We start from the raw sequence: 22,909 nt of genomic DNA, 5'->3' as shown, positions 1-22,909 counted from the left end.
CCGACCCCCCCTACAATTAGCATCAATAGCCGAGTCGATTGAGCCATTTCTGTCCATTTCAATCAAGTGAATTTACATCAGCAGATTAATTTGATTCATTCACTTACCTTTAGGTAATCATAATTCCTATCGATATCCTTGAGTATCTCATCAACTGGAGCAATCTGCTGGGTTTGGGGATCCACTGCATGGAAGTACAGATCACACCAGTCCATGCGAATGCGTCCCACCGAATCAAGATGGTAGCGTATCTCATCCACAATAATCCTATGTTGTGTGGCATTCCGCAGTTCTGCGATGATCTCCTCCTGCTCCTGGTAGACCTCTTCGGGAGGCCGGGAGAGGATGACGCGCACTAATTGAGTGCCGTCGAAGACCCAGATCTATAGCGGGAGATTCAAAGATAAAACTATATTTCTTTTTAGAGAAATTCTCGTACTTACAAAAACTTTGGTGCTGACCGAACGCTGTGGCTGTTCCAATTCGCGTGCCAGAATCTCCAGCTCGAAACGATCCTGGTTGTACTCCGCCATGATCGTATTGGCGGTGATCCTTCCATCCTGCGAAATGGCAAACGGACTAGGGACAATCGAGCCCGTGGACTTGGAGGCCCCGAACTTGAACAGATTCGAGGCTACAATCATGTACTCGATCTTTGCATTCTTCCCCTGATCCGCATCGGTGGCATTCACCTGCGTAATGGCCGCATTCATCTTCGCATTGGCATTGACCCCCGCGTAGTAGATGGGCTTCTCGAACTCGGGCGCATTGTCATTGACATCCAGCACTGTGATGGCCACCTTGGCCACCGTGCTATCCCGATTCAGGGTCTTAATGGAGAACGAGGCACGCTCCTCTTCGGATATATGCAGATCTGCCTTGATGCTGGCCAAAATGTACAGCGTGTATGCATCCGTTTCCTCGCGATCCAGGCTCTTGTTGGTGAAAATGTCGCCCGTGATTTTGTCCACATAGAAGGCCCCATCCTCGTTGCCCAGCAGCATGTAGTAGAAGATGTCGCGATTGTGTTTGCTCCTCGATGCCGCCTGAATATGTCCAATCTTCACATCCCGGCCGCTGTTCTCATTGATGGATACTTTGTAGGGATTGGAGGCATCGGGAAACTCGGGACGATTCTCATTGGCATCCACAATGCTCACAGTAAGGAGGCGCAGTGACTCGAACGGTGGGTTGCCTGCATCCCTGGCCACCAAAATGATGTCGTAGCTGAAAATGAAAAATGCAGAATAAGTCGAAGACTCCCCTGGAATGGATTCCTTCACTTACTTTGCTCTGTTCTTGCGATTGAGCTGCTGCCTGGCACGCAACTCGCCCGTGGCCTCGTTGATCTTAAACTCTGTGTTCTCTTGCTGGTTCTGGTTATTCACCTGCAGATGGTAGCTGATCCTCCCGTTCTCCTCCGAGTCATTATCCATCGCTTTGACCGTCAGCAGCAGATAGTCCGGCTGCACAATATCGCCGGGAATCTCAATCGTGGCGTTGTACAGCGCGGGAATTACAAACTCCGGACGATGGCGATTCACTTGCATCACTGTAATCACAGCCCTCGTGGTGCTCTCCATCGTCCCGGATCCTTGGGTGTCGCGTGCGGAGATTGACAGATTGTAGACGCCATGCTTTCCGGCCAGACTCTGCGCGGGATAGACAATGCCCGACTGGGCGTCCAGCTTGAAGAGCGCCGCCTCATTGCCCCCCGTAATGATGTAGCGCACATCTCCGTAGAGTCCCTCGTCCAGGTCGATGGCTTCCACTTGCAGCAGGGCTGCTGGTGGCTGATGGGCAGCATTCTCCGCCACCGTGGAGTTGTACATCTCGCGGGTGAATACTGGCGCATTATCATTGACATCCAAGATGTTAATGTGGATCTGTGGATAATAAAACTAAAGAGTTGCAGCTAATGATCGGGGAGCGGGGATGATCCTCTACTCACCGTTGCTGTGGCTGATTTCTGCACTGTAGCTGGCGCCTTATCCTGCGCCACCACCGACAGCGTGAGCTCCTTGATCTGCTCCCGATCGAGAATCGAGGCATTGGCTACCATCACATTCCCCGTGTACGCATCGATGCTGAAGTACTTATCGTTTTCCCCAATCAGCGTATAGGTGACCTCTCCAAAAACCCCCACATCACCATCCTGGGCCTCCACTTTTCCTGCCACTGTGCCCCGGGGGGAGTTCTCTGTGATGTTGAAGTAGTAATCGGTTTGCGTGAAGTGCGGCTCGTTGTCATTGAGGTTGATAATGTCGACCACAACATCAGCAGTGGATGTCAGGGCAGGCACACCCGTATCGCTGACAGTCACGAGGAATTTCACCTCCTTCACCGCCTCATAATCCAAGCGAGTGATCGAGTAGATGGCTCCACTTGTGTGATTGATGGAAAAGTATTCGTTCTCCGTGATGTTGTACTCCCCGATGCTTGAATCCTCATCTGTGGCTTGAAGGATGGTCAGCACAGTGCCCACGGGCTGCTCCTCCACCATTTGGAGCTTGATCAGCGGCTGCTCCGCACTCCAAGGGGCACTGAAGCGCTGTGATTGAATGTAGTAGATTGAAGTTGGATTAGTAAAATTAATCAAAACATAAACAGCATCGTATCACATCACATTTTTTCGGACTAGGACTAGGACTAGGACTATCCCTCTGGTGATCCGAAACAAAAAATGGTCAACGAGGACTTGCAGCTGTTTTTCTGGAACACCATTTACATGTTCCATCACGCCTATTTCCTGAACATATATAAGTTATACGGAGATCTGATCGAAGTCAAGGGACTGGTGGATGCCTCCGGGCAGGAGATATGGATCCGTAACGCCTTTACTTTGCTCACGACAATCCTGCTCGTGGTACGATTCATTATGACCTTCGCAGGACTCACGGCCTGTGTAGTGGCCATGTAAGTGTACACAGGATTGAATCCACAATCCCAATTGCTCAATCATTTTTTTTTGTGCTTTCAGCTATCCCATCCTGACAAATTCCATGCCAGATATGCTCATTCCCACCATCATTGTCCAGGGCATCAACGATGTGGTCCTCAACTGTTACGAGCTCCTTCTGGGCTATGGCGTTCTGAACTACCTCTTTCCCCGTGGCACGGCCCCGTTTGCTGTTCTCCTTGCCAAAATGGTGATTAAAATCACCTGGGCCGTCTCCAATTTGTAAGTTATCTTTCCCTCTGGAAACTATTGATAGCTCAACCTCTGCTCCCCCTGCTCCCTTGCAGGAACTACTATGCGAGTCACCATAACCGATTGTTCCACCTCAGCAAGCTGGCCATCGGGGACGCTCAGAGTTTTAGACCCAGCCATAACTCTTTGCATGAATACGAGATCAATAACCAGAACTTGCTTCCAAATTAGTTTCCATAGTTGCATATTTTATGGGACTCGATATTTTCTCATAGATTAAACGTAAGCAGTAACCGGTAGTCCTCCCTTTGTCTCTCTCTCTCTGATCTGATGGTCCTACTTTTAAATATGTAAGTAACATAATGCGTTACAGAATCAGGGTCTTGGCAGAAACATACACCGATCCATCGATGAATAGTAAAGTTTCATCCAGTCGTAAAGTTTTTGTCGTGCTAAATATTTGACATACCACGACATACCATCCCCCTCGCGAGCTACCATCTTGTCGCGATGGTTAAAAGTTATTACTATTACAGAATCTTGTACTAACCGGTGGAATCTTGTTGACATCTATTATCTGGATGATGAGCAGACCGCGACCCTGCAAAAGGAAGAGTAAGTGGTTAGAAACTCGCAGATAGAAACTCGTCCTAGTCCTCCCACCTGCTGTACATTCGGTGCCGTGCTATCCGTAACCAAGACATTAATCCGCATCACCGCAAACAGACTCCGATCCAGCTGCTTTTTTACCAACACCCTACCATTGCGCGCAATGTCAAAGTACTCCTTGAACCGTTCGTTGTGTGGCAGCTCCTTGCCCTCCCTGTCGATGGCCGTGATGTCGTCGGTTGCCGCAAACTCCAGCGCATTATGGCTGGCCACATCCGGATCGAGAGCAATCAGCGTGTACACCAGATGTCCGGGTGGGGCATCCGCACGCACCTCTGCGTGCTGTGTGGCAGGGACAAAGTATGGATCCTTGTCGTTGCTATTTTGCACATTGATCGTCAGGGTGGCAGTGCCCGTGAGGCTAGGCGTTCCCTGATCGGAGGCCTGCACCTGCAGCGCGTAGGTATTCCTCCGATCGTAGTCGAGTTTGTGGGACACAAAAATCTCCCCCGTGCGCTCATCGATGCCAAAGTCATCAAAGCTACCCTGCTGGATGCGGTACCGTAGCTCCGCATTCTTTCCCGTATCCAAATCGGAGGCCGTTACCCGCTCCACGCTCGTCCCAATCTCCGAGTTCTCCTCCACGACGGCACTGTAGCTCTGCTGATCGAACGCGGGCGCATGGTTGTTTACATCCCGCACGGTGATGTTTACGCCGCAGTTGGCGCTAAAGAGACCATCATTCGCTTCCACCACGAAGATCAGTTGGTCGCTCTTCAAGTTCGTCACATCCAGCGTGGCATTCGGGCGAATGCTGATCTGTCCCGTTTCCTTGTCGATGTCAAAGATCCCCTCCACCTGCTCTGTGCCACGGATCCTGTAGCTAATGCTCGACATGGTGTCTGCATCGCGTGCTTTAACGATTAGTGGGGAATCAAAGACGAGGGCTCCCTCATCCACGCTGGCTCTGTAGAGCGGACTCTCGCATACGGGAGGCGAGTCATTGGCGTCCGTCACGGAGATGCGCAGGGAAACCCTGTCCGTTTGTCCTTTTCCATTATCATCAGTTGCCTGAAAAGGTGTTAGACAGGTATGAAAATCGACTTTGAATCAAAACGGACAGAGGGGTATAAATAAAGTTCAATCAAGTGATTTCAATATCATATAAATACATTTACAATCACAGAGAAGGGAGTAGCTACCCTAAGCATTGCTTCACGAACGTACCATACAAGTAGGGCTCGCATAGTCTGTGCTTCTATGCTTCTATCGGTGTTTCTTGAGGTTTAATCTTTAACGCTTCTTAAAGCCACACCTTTTGCTACTTTGTCCATTGTTAGAGTGGATTTTAGGAGACACACACACGCACCAAATCAGCTAGTCTAACCCCCAAACAAGGGGCACACAAATCCTCCGACAGAGCCAGTCACCACTCACCTTGTATGACAAGAAGTACGTGGTATCCGTTTCATAGTCCAGACACGTCCTCTCCACTGCCGTGTCGTCATTAGCACTCGCTCGAGAGGGGGCTGGAGCTGGAGCTGGAGCTCTAGCTGTAGCTCTATCTGTGGCTGTGGCAGGAGCTGTTCCTATTGGGGCAGGTGGCGACTGAGTGATCAGCGTGTATTGAACGGGGGGCTCTGTGCTAATCTCTCGCGTGTCCGCTTTGTGGTCGACCGCCTCCTCCATTGATAACATTTCAAGGCTACCGCCCTCCTCCTCCTCGTCGGACAAGTCACGTCTCCTCCTCCTCCTCGATTGCCGCCTGTTGCTCGTCGTGGCATCGTGGCAGTTGGCGAGGCTAATGACGCCCGTCTGCTCGTTGACGTGGAAGAGCTCTGCTCCCGTGCCGGACAGACTATAGCGGATCCCAGAGTCGCCATAGCTCCCGGAGTCCACATCCCTGGCGGTGATGGTGGCGATGTACTGTCCTGGGAGTGCTGCCTCCGATACAGAAGCCGAATAGCTCTCCTGCTCGAAAACGGGCTTGTTGTCATTGGCATCCAGGACACTCACAGTGATGGTGGCAGTCGAGGAGAGCTTCGGACTGGTGTCCGTCTCCTCTGCAATCACGAGGACAATAAACTTGCGCTGGTTGGGATTCTCATAGTCCAGAGAGCCATTCGCCACGCGGATGTTTACCTGGGAGTAGCCCGTGACGAGCTTTGGCTCTACATCGAACACCCCCGAGACATCCTCCAGTCGTAGGGCGAATTTCGAGTTGACTCCCACATCCGCATCGCTCACACTTATATCCAGAGCCAGGGGTGTCCCTGGGGAGGTATTCTCCTCCAGGGAGACGGCATACTCCTTCCGATTGAACATCGGCGGAGAGTCGTTCACATCACGTATTGTCACCGTGGCCTTGGCCGTGGCGCTCGTCAGGGCATCGTCAGAGGGCACTCCATTGACCAGCTCCCGGGCGCGAATCTGCAGCGAGATAATACCTGTGGATCCCTCGAGTGTCTCTCTGTCCAGTGGCTTGGCAGTGCGCAGCTCTCCGGAGTGGGCGTCCAGTAGGAAGTAGTCGCTGGGATCTGTTTCGGGGAGGGAGAAAGGGATTAATATCCAGACACTCCTCTCCATTCAGCGACTCCTCTCACTTGTCAGCAGATCGTAGACAATCTTCCGCGGCTCTCCAGTGTCACCATCTCTGGCGTGAACCGTCAGCACCAACGTATTGATGGGACTATCCTCATCAATTACTGTCGACAGGGATCCCTGGAACACTGGTGGCCTGTCCTGCACATCCTTAACTCTCGCCTCGAATGTCGTTTGGGTTTTGTGCAGTCCATCGCTGGCCTCGATCTGGAAATGGTAGATCATCCTTTGGTTGTAGTTTAGCGTCTCATTCAGCACCACAGCGGCGGTGAGGACAGTGGCCTCTCGCTTGAGCAATTGCAAACGGAATCTGGAAGAAGGGATAACAGATTAGAGATATACATATATGTGGTACGAGTATGTACCCTGCAAGGGAAATACTTACTTGCTGCATGCTTCGGGGCTCTGCTCTTGCGGCAGGCACTTGAGATCTAAGCTATCCCCAACTATATCCCGATCTTTTACCAGAATCTTATCAAAGATGGTTGTCCCTACGGCTGCATCTTCATTCACATCTGTCTCATAGGGGGTCTACAAAAAACGAACAAATGATTATTATTATTATTATTTTTCGATCATTATCGAGCGATCGATCGCTATACCTTTTGAAACTCTGGCGGATTATCGTTCTCATCCAAAATGATGAATGTTATCGGCTGCTGGACCACATTATCCTTCTCGGAGTCCCCCTCGGGATCTACGCGATCCCTGATCGAAACGAGAAACGTCAAGCTGTCCTTTTCCTCGCGATCTAATGGCTTCACGAGCGTTATGTTCCCCGAAACGGGATCCACACTGAAGTGATCAGAGCCAATGGCTCCAAAGGTCACGCCACTGCCCTCCGGGTCGTAGCCTTCGAGTCGAAAGACATCCGTGCCCAGAGGCACATTCTCGTACAGGACAATATTGTTTAGGGTTTGAGTAAACACTGGAGGGAGATTGGTTTCCCCTGAAATCAAAAGAACGATGTAGGGACTCCTTTCGGTTCCATTTCGGGAATGACTTACCCCTTGCTAGCCTTTGGGACAGGCCTAGCATCAACAGCCATAGGAAATACTTCATTTTGAGGCCTGCAAACAACAAAAACAAAACAACAAAATCAAGTTAAATTGTTTTTTTAATTAAAAAAACAAAATATATTCAACAAATTTTCTATGGAACAAAAAAAAACGTTGGAGAAAGTTCACTTTTGAATACCCTTTACATAAATCAGCGAACACTTAAGATCCGACAGATTAAGATTATTTGGGGGATTCTCAAGGTCATTCAGCACTTCTCTCTGTTTCAGTCAACACTTGAATATGATTGAATATTTATTGGAAAAAACAGTCGATGTAAAGAGGAATAGCAAACATTCCCGCAATCTTCTACTTAGAAATCTTTGATTATTTTATTACTTAGTATTACTTGGGGTTTTCCCAAATTATCTATTGATTGTTTTGGGTGTTACGGTAGGGCAACATATGGTTTAAGAGGTATTGAAGAGATACCTCCCTGCTCCCCGATAACTGATGCCCAGTTTAAAATCCCTTGGATAGTCTCTATACCTCTTTCGAGGGTATATCTGCTGCCCGTTAAGCTTTTATTGCAGGGTATATAATAGTCTCTAAACCTCTTTCGAGGGTATATCTGCTGCCCGTTAAGCTTTTATTGCAGGGTATATAATAGTCTCTAGACCTCTTTCGAGGGTATATATGCTCGCCGTTAAGCTTTTATTGCAGGGTATATTATAGTCTCTAAACCTCCTTCGAGGGTATATATGCTCCCCGTTAAGCTTTTATTGCAGGGTATATAATCGTATCATTTACTAATTTTTTGTTAGGATTTGTTGTTTATGTGGCCTTAAAAAAACAACAGCAATAAAGGCAAAAATAAATTAAATTAAATTTCGTGCTGAGAATTCAATTAGCTGACAATGCACTCTCTGTCTCTCTTTCTCTCTCTAGAGAGAAAAGGAGAGCGCGACAGCAGAGGGAGTAGCAGAGAGAGAGAGAAAGAGAGAGCTAGAGATGCTGGGTGATGATGATGGCCTTAACAATATAACGATGTTGATGACAAGCAGCAACATGCAGGGTGGCGGAGCCAACAACCAAGCGAACAAGCAACATTGTGGCAAATTGTGCACTTTAACTGCGGGTTGGTATCGCTACGGGTTTGGGGATTGGGGAGTGGGGTTCGGGGTTCGGGTTAGCCAGGGTAGGAATCGCTTGAAGGCGCCAACATTCCTGATGCGTCCGGCACGCACGGCAGAGTCCAGTCCACAGCCATGCGGGTGGACCAGAGGCAAGGGGCAGAGGCAGAGGCAGAGAGGAACACACGTATATCTGGCCACCAGCAGACCGCACACACACACACACACACACACAAAAGGCAACAGCAGCAACAGGAGCTGGACCAGGACCTGGACCTGGGACCCATAGCCAGAGCCATAGCCAGAGCCAGAGCCAGAGCCAATTAGTTATGCATAAAAGCCCGACTAAATATTTTCAGTTTGGGCCATGTTTTGTGTGTGTTTATTTGCAGACAACACAACACACTGTGCCCTACAGAAACCTCCACAAAATGGGTTACCCAGAGAGAGTATATATACACTCGGCTCTTTATACATAAAGGATATACACGCAACAATATCTGTGTGTGTGGGTGCTTTGGTGTCCATAAATTCCACCTACGAGGAGAGTGAGCATCATTTACCCAGTCGCTTGGACCATAAACTGAACATTTTAGGATTAGGCGACGACCAGCCTCGTTCGTTCTTTAAGTTAATGCTGGAACCACTGACCCTTCAACCTTAACCCTTCAACCTTAACCCCCTGCACCTACATACCCCTCTCGAGCTCCCCTTGGAAAGTTTTTGCGGTTGGAAGCTCGAGATACAGATACTCCTCTTCTAATGGCAAATAAACTCTCGGGTTCGACACAAATTTCAACTATTTTTTTTATCAACTTTTGGGTTCAGTTTTTTGGGGCGAAAGTTTCTATGGTGCTCGTCTTTGAGGGAGAGGACTCTTGAAAACAAGTTAGCGGCAACTGATGGATAATGATTTAATAATGCAATCATCGGGATTGGGCTACAAAAAGTCACCTCAAAGTTGCCAAAGCTGAATACATCCATGGTGCAGAAGGATCCATTAGGGATCTATGGAATACCCACTTTATTTATTCCATTCTTCATGTTTGTCCTTTGTGTTTTGTCCTTTGTTATCTTTTCCACAACATATTATACGAACCTTTTTTATGCTTTTCCTCAGACTATTCCCAATCTCGCATAGGCATCTCTTTATCCTTCAAAGATCCCTTCATCATTCTATTCCCACCTGTGCAGCCTGATGGAACCTTTGCTACTCTCTCTCCCTCTCTCAGGGAAATGATCGATATATGAATTCAATTCCACATTCAACTAGTTTTCCCTATGGGTTCGCTCTATGCTCGCTCTATTAATCCTGTGTTGCTGCCTCTGTGGATGTATCGCTTTGTCCTTTTGCTGATTAGAACTACAATTCTCTCTATGTGTGTGTGTGTGTGTGTGTGTGTGAATTTATGGTTCATTCTAAATCATATTACGTTGCACGTTCCACTGAATAAATATGTGTGTGAGTGTGGCACCACCATTGTGCGATAATCTAGGGGGATTACAAAGGACAGTCCAGGAGAGTCCCCGAAACAGGACACACACGACACCCAAAAGAGAGCCATTCATAGTCTTCTTCCTGCCTGTGGAAGCACCAACTAATGCCCTTAAAAAATACTTTCCCTAAACTTTTACCCTGTGTGAATTTTGACAAGAATTTCCATCCTATTCATTCTTGTGTTTAAAATACAATCAAATATGGTAATTTTCTGTTGTGGCAGTTAAATATGCATTTAAATATCCTGCCACAATATTCGCATTTTCAGGCATTTCTTCGAGTGAAAGTGTATAACATTTCTCCATGCAACAGATGTTGCTGGCTCTGTCTCCGTTCTATCTTTCAATTATTCTCTAAATTACACTCAAAGACAAAATGGTTTCAATTTTAAAGTTACTTTTCACTAGACAAAAATTAGATTGTAGCCCTGGTACATGGATTTTGCAATATAAATCCCCAAATTATTTTAAAAATTGAAAAAAAACCGTGATATTGTGACCCTAAAATGGACCTTAAAATACAATATACAATAAATCTAAAAATATATCGAACCAAAGTGTAAGTTTTCTAACATTTTTAATGTTTCTACAAATCGACTGTCGCTCAGTGTAATAACACTGTGTTTATGGTTCAAGGAATATAGCAATTAATCAATTTTCGACCCCAGAGAAAACCTCAAAAATAAAACCAGGACTAAATAAAGCTTAACGAAGCGCATAAAGAGGAAACTTCTTTAGTTGGTTAATATTTAATAGGGGATTTAACAGAGAGAGAGAGAGAGAGAGAGAGAGAGAGAGAGAGAGAGAGAGAGAGAGAGAGAGAGAGAGAGAGAGCTCCTACAATATTTAAATGTTTGCAATGAACCATGAGATAATTAGAAATTAAAGAGGGAAAAGCTAGAGAGAAGAGTGCATAAAATATGTATTTTGTGACTCATTTTGAAGCTTGAATTTATTGTAAATTCGTTATTTTAATGGATCTAAATCTCTAAAATACTAAGATCTGTATATTTTCGTGGGAGAACTAAAGTTGTGTTCTTATTCCCATATTATAGAAGATATTCGTGGAGCATTTACCCCACATTAAATATCTCCAATGACTTTCCCAGATTTCCCAGAATTCAACCACAAATATCATCCTTCCTTGCAGTAGCCACATCCTAACATCCTAACATCCAACACCAAAATCTTCCTTAACCTTTACCCAACACATCCCTAATCTGTCTTTCAAATATTCACCTTATATATCTCTAAAAAATCTCCTAAGAATTAACCTTAAACTCCATCCAACATTCACGGGAATGACTTCCTGAATCATTCATTTGCCTTAAACTCTTTGGGAATTCTCTGTCGACTTCATTGTGCGCCTCTGAGGACGAGCTAAAGTCAGAGCCAAAGAGCTTTGCTTTTCACCCGATTTCCCCATCAATTTCGCAGTTTTCTGGGGGCTTCCACGGCCGGCAATATCCCGGCACTCATTTTTTTTTTCGAGGGCACCCGGGAAATCTCTCATGCCCACAAGAGCCCGTCGCTGTGTCAATATTATATCACATCCATTAACGTTCGAAAGCAGCACAAGAATATATGTATGTGTACATATGTATATCTGCAGATACACCCGATACGAGGCTCGTGTTCATAACATAACCAATATCAATCATACAGTAAATTTATATTGCATTTGCATACACATTTCCCCACATTTTCCTTTCATGTTTGTCAAAGCCCAAAGCCAGAGCCTCTGCCTTTCACCTGTTGATGACCCACAAGCCTTTACCCAGGGGGAAAATACCCCTTTCCCCTTTGACTTTGAAAAACAGCTTCTCCTTTGAGGCTTTGAAGCAGATTGCCTGCTCCCCAAAGGTCGTCTCCCCCTTTTTTTTTTGAGGGTGAGTCCACGACGTCAAACATAATAAATCATATTTATTCAAATATATATATCCGAGCATTTGCCACAATCCAGTGACTACGAGTACGGCGAAGAGTGTGTCCCTGCTGCTTCTCGGAGGAGCAACAATAATTGAATTAGGTGAGCTCCAAGGACCTCCCTCGGATTTCCACAGAATTTTGGATTGGATTTTTTGCGGGGGAAGGGGGATTTTTGCGACGACTAATGCGCAAAACTTGTTTGTTGTCTCGCGACTGTTTGCAAGCTTTTCCCCGTCGTCGCTAATCCTGCCACAGGGACTCTGACTGACACTTGACTTAACTCCAACCAACGAATCCCCAAGTTTTGAGGACAACTCAAGTACTTTGCCGGGATTGCCAGAATTCGCCAGGGTGGTTCGAGTTTGGCGTAAAGTTTTTTCTTCTTTTTGCACTGGAATAGATAATATGTTGGCAATTATATGCATCCATAAACACAAAGAAATCGATCATAAACCATCATTAAATTGTGTGAATTTTAATTTTAATCAATTTTACGTACACCCAGACAGGGACAGGGGCAGAGGGTGACACACGATGAAAGAGGTGGAAAGAGTGGTAGCAGAATCGATGGCAGGACAGCTGATTGAAGTCTGTAGAGTACCCCCAATATATGGATGTTATCCATCTATCATACATCTATCATTCATCAGCATAGTCGTGGGCTCATTATTAATTTTTGTTCAATTGATTTCCTTTGACTATATTTGAAAAGCACTTGGCTGGGGGATCGGAGGATCGGAGGTGCTGCGAGTACGAGTCATCAGAATTTTTCTATCTTAATCCTTTAAAAATATGCAAATATGCAAAATCCGAGGTCTAATCATTAGGAGACCCATTATACCTGGTATTCACACTGCCCAGAATCAGATGTGCTTCGACAAAAACGTTGGACTGGTTTTGTATGCATATATTGAGGGTATTCTTGAGGTTACAGTGTATCTTCTACCTACTGTCACCTAATCGATGTTATCCCTGCATACCCTCTTCATGGTATTATCCTTCTCCCACTTTCTGCACCTCCCTCTTCTCACCTCCACATCTTTCTTTCTCCCCTCTTTCATCGCTTGCTGCCACCATCTGTCGTTTCTCTCTGATTTCTCTGTCCGGTCGTCGTGTCTCTGGTGACATAATAAAAATGTCAAACTCCTTATGCTCTCCATCTATCTGTTCATCTGTCTGGCTGTCTTTCGGTCGCTTGTTATACATTTTATTCATCAAAATGCGTGTTTTTTTTTGTATGATTTCTGTCCTTTTTCTGCCACTCTTATGGGACTTTAGCCTAGCCTAGCCTCTGTTTCTCTCTCCTTGTCCCTTTTTCTCTCGCTCTCTATGGCTGGCTCTTCATCTGCTCCTTTTTTTGTTCCAGGGAGGCAACATTTGTCATGGCTCTGATGATGATGATATCCTCCCCACTCCCAAAAAAAGTGCGGAGAGAGCGTCCTGCAGCTCACAAAGTGCTCCACTTAAGTATACTATGTAAATCACCTGTGCGAGTGCCCCTGCCACCTGCCACCCGACACACCCCCACCATTTCCCTGAGATGTCAGTGGCGTCATTTTCTTTATTTCTTGCAGTTTGTTTGCCCCAAAGCGTCGCCATGGGGCATGTGGCACGAGCGCAGAAAAATAAACCTTTTGCTTGGGATTCTATTTAAACGGAATTATCTTGAGTCTTGGCCTTATCTGGCCCACCTTTTGCCCTGTGGCTCCTTCTGGCCCCTTAACCACCATCAGCTGCTTCTTGGAGGCGCCTCCTTGGCGCAAGAGATTCCCGCCTTGAACAACATTTTTCGTTCGTTTCGCATTTAAATTGCTCTTTTTTTATTCGCGCCCTCTGTCCCCATTTTCCACAATTTCGATGGCGGGGAGAGAGGGGGAGGATGCCTCCTCCAATTCTTAATTTATTCATAAGCCCCGATGGCGCCTTCTTTGGGGCATGCCACGTTCTACTTCTTGAGTGGAGCAACATCATTACTATTACTCATGCAGCGCACACACACACACACAGACACACAGACACACAGAAACCGAACACTCGCCTACACATGCCACATGACGTGCGTGTGGCAACGTAACTCAACGAGCGCCAGCCTCTCACCCACCCCCCCTTTCTCTCCCTCTCTCTCTCTCTGTTTATTTAGGACACATCACAGCAGTCCCCACCGCCTACCCCCTCTCCACTCCACTAGAATTTCCTAAAAGCCAACGTTTCCTTTTTTCTTATGGTTTCTTTTTTTTACAAGCAATTTTCACGTTCACCTGACTTTTCCACCCCTACCCCCTACCCCACCCCCCATCCCCCTCCTTCTCAGCCATCGCTCATCGCTACTTCATGGGTTTCACAGATTTTCGCTGTATAATTATGAGCCTAGCCACGTGCCCCTGTGGACCCCCCCCACACACACACATAGTAGCAGTCTCTCACATACTACAGTGCGTGACAAAATTATATGGTCCAACCACAATCCGCAAACAACTTATTGTCACTAGTTAGGATTTTGCTTCGAAAAAAAATAAAAAAAATTCAGTTCAATCTTTTACCAAAATCTTTTCTTGGTCTAAGCTTTAATTTCGGAGACAAATTTCATTGTATTTTAGTTGATAAATAATCATAATAATCTATTGTAATTCATGGTTACAACTTGCAGAGTACTGCAGCTTTTTGATGATACATCACGGGCAATGAAAAGGATCGAGTAATCGAAGAAGAGGAGTTTGAGAGAAGCGAGAGAAGAGAAAATTATAAAATAATGTGTAAATTAAATATAAGACCAATGAACGAAATAAAGTTATGATTTCGTAATGAATCCGTCGACAACAATTATTGCGAGAAAGTAGCCTCAAATTCGATACAACCGGGAGGATTATACGCGCACATGTATAAGTCCCCCCACATTAAAAAACCCCTTTCGGTGTGTTCTTTAACTGATCGATTTACACCCTTGAGAGTTTAAAGGGTTATTCAATTAAAAAGATGATGGTTAATATCCTACCATTGCAGCAATCTAAAAATCGTATATTTATTTATTTATTTATTTATATAAGCTAATAAATAGTTAAAACTAGGTATTAACAGGGTATGGGGCTATAGCTGCTGAGGCCTTAAGCTCACTATAGTATTCATTTACGTTTGAGGATGTAAGTGCTTATATACATACATATGTACAGGGTTGGTTCTATACGTTATTATATGTTGTGGAGGAATTATTATCTAAGATACTAATTGTGTATATGTATATGTACAGGGATGATTGTTTATGAGGTTATATGTAGTGAATGTAGTGATTTTAGATTGGTCTAGATAGTTGAGGATTATTTTTGCGTTTTTGTTGTTAGGGTTGGAGATGTATTGCATGGGGTCGGTGATATGGAATATTGAGGATCTTTGAAGACAGAGGGCGGGGCATGTGTATAGTATGTGTCTTATGTCTATGGTTGGGTTGTGGCACAGTGGGCAAGCTTTGGAGGATGTTTTATCCATGTAGTGGGCATTGGTTAATCTTTTGTGCCCTAGTCTCAATCTATTTAGGATGACTTGGTGTCTCCTGTTAAGGTTGTTTAGGAGTTTGGGGGGAGGATGAGTGGAAGATAGGTTGATAACTTGTTGGTACCAGGGGGAAGTCTTAGTGAGGAGGTCTGTTTGTTTGGATATGAGGATTTTCTTAAGGAATAGTGAGATGTCCTTAGAATTATGATTGGGGGTATATATGAGGGGTAGTTTGGAGGTAGTTTTGGCTGCGGTGTCAGCAATATAAAATATATAGTATGTCTATTTCTTTCGCTGTCCTAGAATATTCGTGCCTCGAAATTTCTATATATTTCCTTGAAACTTGTGCCCTATTTGTATGTACCACACTGTTCTCCCACCCTCCGCGGGGAGGGGGGGGGAGTGCTGTGGGTGGGTGGACCACTTCCTCATTTCGCATTCAAAACACTTGTGACAGTTTAACAAATTTGGAATTTAAATTGCGCTTGCACTTAACTACGGGAAAGGACTAAAAGGATGAGGAGCGGAGGAGATGATGGGTTAGAAGATTGGGCCTCCTTGTATGCTGCGGTGTATGTGGTGTGGACGCACCTGTTGGGGCATGTGCCACACGCCAACCCACTCGTGTGTGTGTGTGTGTGTGTTTGTGCATAAATCTGTTGCCTTAATCGTTATCGCCTAAGAGGATGCTTGTTTTTGTTATGAGAGCGTTGCGGGGGGGCGAAGGAGAGTTGCTTAATTTCCACAATCCTCTCACAATTCTGCAATTATGAAAAGCAGGAAAGGAGGCGCCGGGGCAGAGGCAGAGGCAGCGGCAGAGGCACAAGTGGCAGTGCCAAATCCTCCTCCACAACATCTTCCAGCGGTGCGAGGGGCGGCCAAAACTTTCCTTCTTGTGGAATAAAGCCAAAAAGCAAAAGCAAACCCCCGAAGAATCCCTGACGATGCCTGAAAGTTCGAGTTATTATCAAGTTTCCACCTCCTCTTTCGTTTTTCCCCGACTCTCATTGTTGTTTTTCCCACGAGTATTAAGTGGCAGCTTCCAACCCACCCCAACCCAGCCCCAACCCACTTTCAAGGACAGGTGGCATGCCCCTTCTCCTCCCTGCCACGAATGGAAACTCGAACTTAAAATTACGACTCTCTGAAATGAAATTAAAATGGTTTCTCTCTCTTTTTTCTGTGCGAGAGGTAGTTTGTTATTGTCTGTCTGCTGCATATTGAGGCACGTTAAACAGTCCCTGCCCCTCCTTTGCTTCCCCGCCTTTGGGCCAAGTTTAAATTGGTTTTATGTTAAAGCCAAATAAATGAGTGGAGTGTAGGAGAGGCCCAGCGGTGGCTTCAGCCACCAGGTCCAGGTCCAGGAGGGACCTCCTCTTGTGGAACATCCAGGAAATGAAATTTCTTGCGAATTCCTTTTCCCTTTTCTTTCGGAAATGGAAAAGGAAAGATGATGAGGGGAAAAGAGAGGAGGGGGTGCTCTTGAGAGGCACACTTGACGAGTGGCCGCCGCTTAACGGGAGTTTGAAGGATTGTCAAACACACACAGAACCCACCCCCACGCAGCCTAAGCCACCACAACCCTCGAAATGTTTTGAAATATTTCATGCACTTGACAATCCCTGCCCCCCAAGGGAGCAGCAGCCCCAGGATGAGAGCATTTCAAATAAATGACCCGTAATGTATTAGTCGAGGCCTGACCTTGAAGGCACGGCCCCAGCCCCCGCCCCAATGAAAAGCCCCTTAAGGGTGGGAGGCTCTTTAAAGTTCCCAAAGCGAGAATTTATCGATGAAAGGTTTTTCAGTCTTCTTCTTCTTTTAACCTTAAAAAATGATTATTTAAATAAGGCCATAGATGACCCCCATTCTCTTATCATAACTTTACCTTCAACAAAAACATATTTTCTGTGACACTTTTTCTCTCTTGACAAGTGTCAAGCGGGCATATCACACCCACCGCTGGCATTCCAGGGTTAATTGTTTGTTTTTTTTCCCCCTCTTTTTTCCGTTTCAACTGTCAGGAGGCGGTTCTCTAATGGAGTGTTTCGCCCGTCAAAAGAAAAGCAGATTTTTCTTTCTTTTCTCTCTCCGTTTGTTGGTTTTTTGTATTATTTCTGAATGCATTGTTCTCTAGGAAGGAGGAGTGTGCCAAGGAGTGTGTGCGCTAGAGGTGATTATGAAAACAGCATTCCTATAGCGGGTGTCACTCTCTCTGTTCTTCTCCTTAGATATACTCCTATGGGCCTTTCTTTAAGCCACTCTATTCATTTATATTATCAGCAGAAACAATGTAAGAACCACGTAAGAGCTTAAATATGGTATGTTGTGGAGAAGGTAAGGCACAATCTTATCGGTATATACATAGGAGTATATATATGAGTACGTAGAAAACCTTCAGAAGAGGAAACCCCACCCACTCATTGCGGGAACTTGCGGGCACCGATCACTAGAGGCCCGCTGCCTTACCCTCTACCTAACACTCCCTGCGCTTAACCACTGCAACGCATCCACAAACACCTATTGTCTCTGGATTGTGGGAGATTGCGGCAGCCAACCACACCCACAACAGCCAGCCCCAAACAATCAACAAGAACAACAATCGATGGAGCAGGAGACAGGCCGGTTCAGAGGCATTATAATGCAATGGGATTCGTATAGTAATGCAATGCAATAATGGGTATGGGTACCATGCTACTGCCATTCTGGTGTGGTTGGGTGCTTGAGCACATAATACAACACAGACTGTACCTATTATGTGCAGAAAGGAGAGTGCGAGGGTGGCTGCAGAGTCCCGAATTCAGACCACCTTAAGGCACACGAACAACAGAGGAGGAATACCCTGAAAGGTGTAAAACAATGCGGAAGGGGAAACGATTCCACATCTTTTGTACAGAAGTTATTCTTCCGGAAGTGAAATTAAATATGAATATTAAACGATGTGCTACACTCTTTAGTAATCAGTAAAAGGTAGAGTAAAGGTAGCGTAAAGGTAGATAATCTATGGCTTTATCTTTGGTAGATTCTATTGGAATTTCCTTATACACCACTGCTTCCCGCATCGATAGCTCTGCTAGCCCACATTTCTCGTGGCTTTGCAAACTCCACTTGAGAGTTAACTTCCCTGCGATTTCATTCTTTCGCGCGCTTCAAGTGTCCATTCATTATGGCCTCTTAAGCCCTGCCAGTGGCAGTGGCTGGGAATCAGGAGTGAAGTGCAGCCGCCTGGCAGAGGCCTAAAGGATTCACCCGTTAGATTGGTAATCGCATGGGCGTTTGTGCGGATGGAAGGATAGTGGGTGGGTGCACTTAAGGACGAGCCTTGGCAGGGGAGACCTGCCTGCCTGCCTGCATCGATATTATAATGTGGCAGCGACCCGTGTGGCGTCTCTTTCTGGCTATCTATCTCTCTCTATCTGGTTGCACTGTGTAAAGTCCGATACTGGTTATCGTAGGGGGGCTGGGGCACGTTCCACCAAGAGGAAGCACTTAAAATATCTGCGCACGCATGACTGATGTTGACGACTACTTAAGAGGCCTCCTGCTTTATGCCGCTAGGAGGCAGGGTGAGTCCTTTCAGTATTTTGTATTTTATACGTTTGTTTTCGTGCCTTTGCTCTGTTTGTTGTACGTGCCCCAAATGCCATCGACATAATTATTAGGCCACCAAACGCTGCTTCAATCTTTGGAAAATTAATCGAACATCATCGTGTGGGGCAGCAAACATCATCGTGTGGCATCGCATTACAGCAAATGGCTGACAAAGACCCAAGGCGGTGGCAAGTCCAAACACAAGGCCCCCCACACCCCATTCCATCTAGTGACATTCTACATCTCGAGAGTAGATCAGAGTACACAGACACATTGTCCCCCTCCCATTATCCGCCACAATGTTCATTCGATGTATCTTATATCTGATAATAACGGTTGGATAATTATAATTATATGCAGAGACAAACAAAGAAACGCCATCGATTGGAGTTGTGGCCTAGAAAGCAAGGATATAATTGAACATAAACTCAATTAAATCTCATCAACAAATTGCCCACATCCACAGCCACAGCCACACAGAGACAGCAATTTGATGATTACTTTGAACTCCGACGTCAAATTTGATTAGTTTTGAATTAGGTTTGAGGTCGGCATTGCTGCAATAGGTAAAAAGAAACTACTCGTACTATGCTAATTGTTTGTGTAATTAAATCGATTTGAACTTTCGATTAAGGAGATTAAAGAGATATATCAGAGACCATCAGAGGCAAAAGCTTCAATAGAGCCCCATAAAGTACATTCGAAACGTTCGAACCACTCGAACACCATTCATGCATGCTTGAACGTGTTCGTTCGAGAAAAGAAATGATGGAACATGTTTTTTAGTATCTGAAAATCTCCCTAACACAGCCTCTTTTTTATCGTAACCAATTCGGAACCCCTAAGAACCCCGAATACAACTTCACCGTGCCACAAAAATAGTACTCCCAAACATCATATATTCACAATATTTATCACTATTTCCTGGTTCAAAGCGTGGGATAACCCACTTACCACAGATAACCAGAGTTTATGTCCGATTTGCTTGTCTTAGGTCAGGGCCGCAGATAAGCAAGCACGGTATCAGTACGATCCGCTGCACTACGTGACTATGAATCCATAAACAGAATTCAAATCTTAAGAAAAAAACCGGAAGAAAAATAAACGAAAATACACAGCTTAAACCAAACAAAAACACAGAAATTAAAGCGAAAATAAAAGCGAAATCCCGCAGCAACAAAAACTTCCCCGAGACATGGAGTTTCTATCAATTGCAGAGAGCTCTATAGAGCTCCTAGTTCCCTCCTGCCATACCCTTTGTGTTTTTTTTTTGTTTGTTGATGATTGTGATTCGATGCGACGACTGTGACTTCATTCTGTGACTTTTTATCAATTTGTCTTCCCTCTTGGCTTCCCTCTTGGCTCCCCCGCTGTCACCCCTTCAGCGTGCGTGACACAGGCTGCGGGAGGAAAGGGTGGAGAGGGGCAGACGAAACAGTTAAGCGCATTTGATGGTGCAAAAAGCACCAAACCAGACTAAAAGAAAAGTGTGGACGCTTACAGTAGTCGAATAGTTGATACCGTGTAAAAGACAGAGGATTGGGGTTTTCCTGGAAGTTTCTATTACAATTTTTTCGAGGATCGCAAATGCAGAACAACGAGATTGTTATGCGATGATCAAGCAGTTAAGAAGAGCCTAACGACAGCAGAGAACACAAGAGAGATGCAAGACTTGAAAGGTGGGAGAGTACTCACTCGTATGTATTGCAGCACATGCTCTTTCTGAGAGCTCTTTCTCTTTTTGAGAGCAATTGAACGCAATAGAAAGAAAAACGTTTTGTTAGTTTGAACAATGATGCAATTATACAAGGTGGTCTCGTCGGCAAAAGTCAGTCCCTTAACGTATGCTAGCAATAAGTGCGAGTGAAATGCTGTTTATATAATATGCAATATGTAATTTTGTTGTTGTCGGGGCATAAGGGTTAAGAATATATCAAAAAATTCGTCCGTGATCAACCTTCATCATCAACAAGCAAGCATGCACTGACGATAAGGGACAACACGAACGAACATCGGCTCCCGACGAGACCACCTTGTATAATTGCATCATGGTTTGAACACTTAAGAATGCCTTCTCCCTTCAAAGACCCACTGTTCACACCTGAACATGGTTATGATTTATACTAATCGGGCTAAAATTTGGAGAGTATAATGCACTGCTGACCTAAATAAATATAGAGCCGGTAGTATAATGTATCTAGGAATAAGAAGGATAACTGCGCTATGAGGTTTACGTGGGGGTTTGAGGCAACAGCCCTCTGATCGAAAACCTTGATCACCCACCGTCCTACATATATACCCCGAATATCGCTTTCCTTATACCCTATACAAAAAAAAATCCACAATAAATATTATGCTACTCTAAGCTCTAAGAGAATTACATGACAGCAGCAGCAGTGCTCCCGACAACAGCATCCAACGACATTGTGCCCTCCCGCACAAAAAAAAAAAAAAAAAGAAGGCAAAAACTAGAAAGAGAGCTCTCTTTTTTTCTGTCTCGAAAGTGGTTTCGGGTAAAAGTAGAAAGAAATGAAAGAAATAAGCGTTATTATCGTTATTACGTGAGCAAAATACATACGCAAGGAGACAACAACAACAACAACAACAAGAGAGAACGAACGAGAACGAGAAGTAAGTAGCAAAAGCAACAGCAACAATACCGTAATCGCAGTACTATATATTAACAAACAATAACAAAGACCCAACAGAAAAAGAGAGGAGTGGTGTGGAGTGGAGTGGAGGGGGGGAAGGAGGAAATAGAGAAGATGATGACGAAGACGTTGACATTGCTGTCGAAGGCAGCGACGAAGAAACGAAGGCGCCGACGACGGGGGGACGCAACCGGCGACGAGAAGTCAGGAAGTGGAAAAAGGAGGCAACAGAGTTACCAAAGTGCAAGTGGGAGGGAAACACGAGAACAGGAGAAGTCGCAGCAAGGTATATCAAGCAGAAGGTAAGGCAATAGGACAGGGGCATGCCTATGGGTGGATGGAGAGTGGATGGAGAGGTACAGAAAGAAGAAAAGTGGAAGCGGTTTACCGGTTTACCGGTTTACCCACCATTAAATGTACCTTGCGAGAGTACCAATGTTTGGTCGAAAGGGTCCGTAAGAAGACATGAGGATTGACAGATGCCGGGATGAAGAGATGGAGGGAGAGCTACAGAGAGAGGGACTTTAGACAAGGAAAGGGACAGACGAAGGGGGCTCTGGTCACTGGTCACATCTTGAGATGGGAAGTGATTTTTGGGGGAGCACTTATACTACTTCCACTTCACTCCTACTTATATACATGGTGTATATTATTGCTTCACCATGTATAAGTATATACAATATGCTACTTATATACACACGCGTACTAGTACTCTTTAAGGACACACACACACACGCTCACAATCAAGTCAAAAGGACACACGTACGTATCTTTGGACTTATCAAAAAAGAAATGGTAAGAAAAAAGTACGAGTAGTTGAAGAAAAGTAGCGCCAAAATTAAACTGCATTGAAGCAAAGCTGCATATGTATTATGAGAGGAAGAGAGAGTGTAATAGACAGATGAAAGTATTCCACAAATATCCATCAATCCTCCGTAAAATTGATGCCACCAATAATTTCGATGGCAAATGAGGCTCTAGTGCATCACAAAAATGAGAAACAGGAGGGAAAACAGAGCTGCCCACGAGATGAAAAGAGTAAAGTAGAGAGAGGCTTAATTATGACCAAACAATGTTGGCCAAAGGAAAAACCCACCAAAACCCACAAAAACCCAATACAAAATACGCATCAAACAATGGGCCAACCAGGAACCAGGAACCAACCGAACGAACACCAACAATGAAATCAGAATTCAAAATGAAATTTGTCGATTGTATTGTTTGTTTGCAGTTATTGTTTAATGTACATATGTACATTGAACGTGA

At 45.2% G+C, this 22,909-nt stretch overlaps 2 protein-coding genes across 2 annotated transcripts in view; one reads left to right on the top strand and one right to left on the bottom strand.

Moving 5' to 3' along the window:
- Cad87A (cadherin 87A) overlaps positions 1-22,909 on the bottom strand; it is a 32,762-nt gene that overhangs the window by 1,124 nt on the left and 8,729 nt on the right. The window contains exons 2-12 of the mRNA XM_002137879.4: positions 7,369-7,431; positions 6,964-7,310; positions 6,747-6,892; positions 6,364-6,671; positions 5,198-6,297; positions 3,815-4,831; positions 3,702-3,752; positions 1,952-2,551; positions 1,288-1,886; positions 444-1,227; positions 108-383 (exon numbers count right to left, since the gene is read on the bottom strand). Coding sequence (XP_002137915.2) covers positions 108-383; positions 444-1,227; positions 1,288-1,886; positions 1,952-2,551; positions 3,702-3,752; positions 3,815-4,831; positions 5,198-6,297; positions 6,364-6,671; positions 6,747-6,892; positions 6,964-7,310; positions 7,369-7,423 — 5,283 coding nt within the window. The 5' untranslated portion in view covers positions 7,424-7,431. The remainder of the gene's footprint in view (positions 1-107; positions 384-443; positions 1,228-1,287; positions 1,887-1,951; positions 2,552-3,701; positions 3,753-3,814; positions 4,832-5,197; positions 6,298-6,363; positions 6,672-6,746; positions 6,893-6,963; positions 7,311-7,368; positions 7,432-22,909) is intronic.
- Positions 2,626-3,450, top strand: LOC13036446 (uncharacterized). The gene is made up of 3 exons (XM_003736781.3): positions 2,626-2,916; positions 2,981-3,181; positions 3,247-3,450. Exons 1-3 carry the CDS (start codon positions 2,684-2,686, stop codon positions 3,380-3,382), a joined length of 570 nt encoding a protein of 189 aa, XP_003736829.1. The 5' UTR covers positions 2,626-2,683; the 3' UTR covers positions 3,383-3,450.

This window comes from Drosophila pseudoobscura, chromosome 2 (genome assembly GCF_009870125.1).
Source record: "Drosophila pseudoobscura strain MV-25-SWS-2005 chromosome 2, UCI_Dpse_MV25, whole genome shotgun sequence".
Taxonomy (NCBI): Eukaryota; Metazoa; Arthropoda; class Insecta; order Diptera; family Drosophilidae; genus Drosophila; species Drosophila pseudoobscura.
This window is presented reverse-complemented; position numbering and strand designations above follow the sequence as displayed.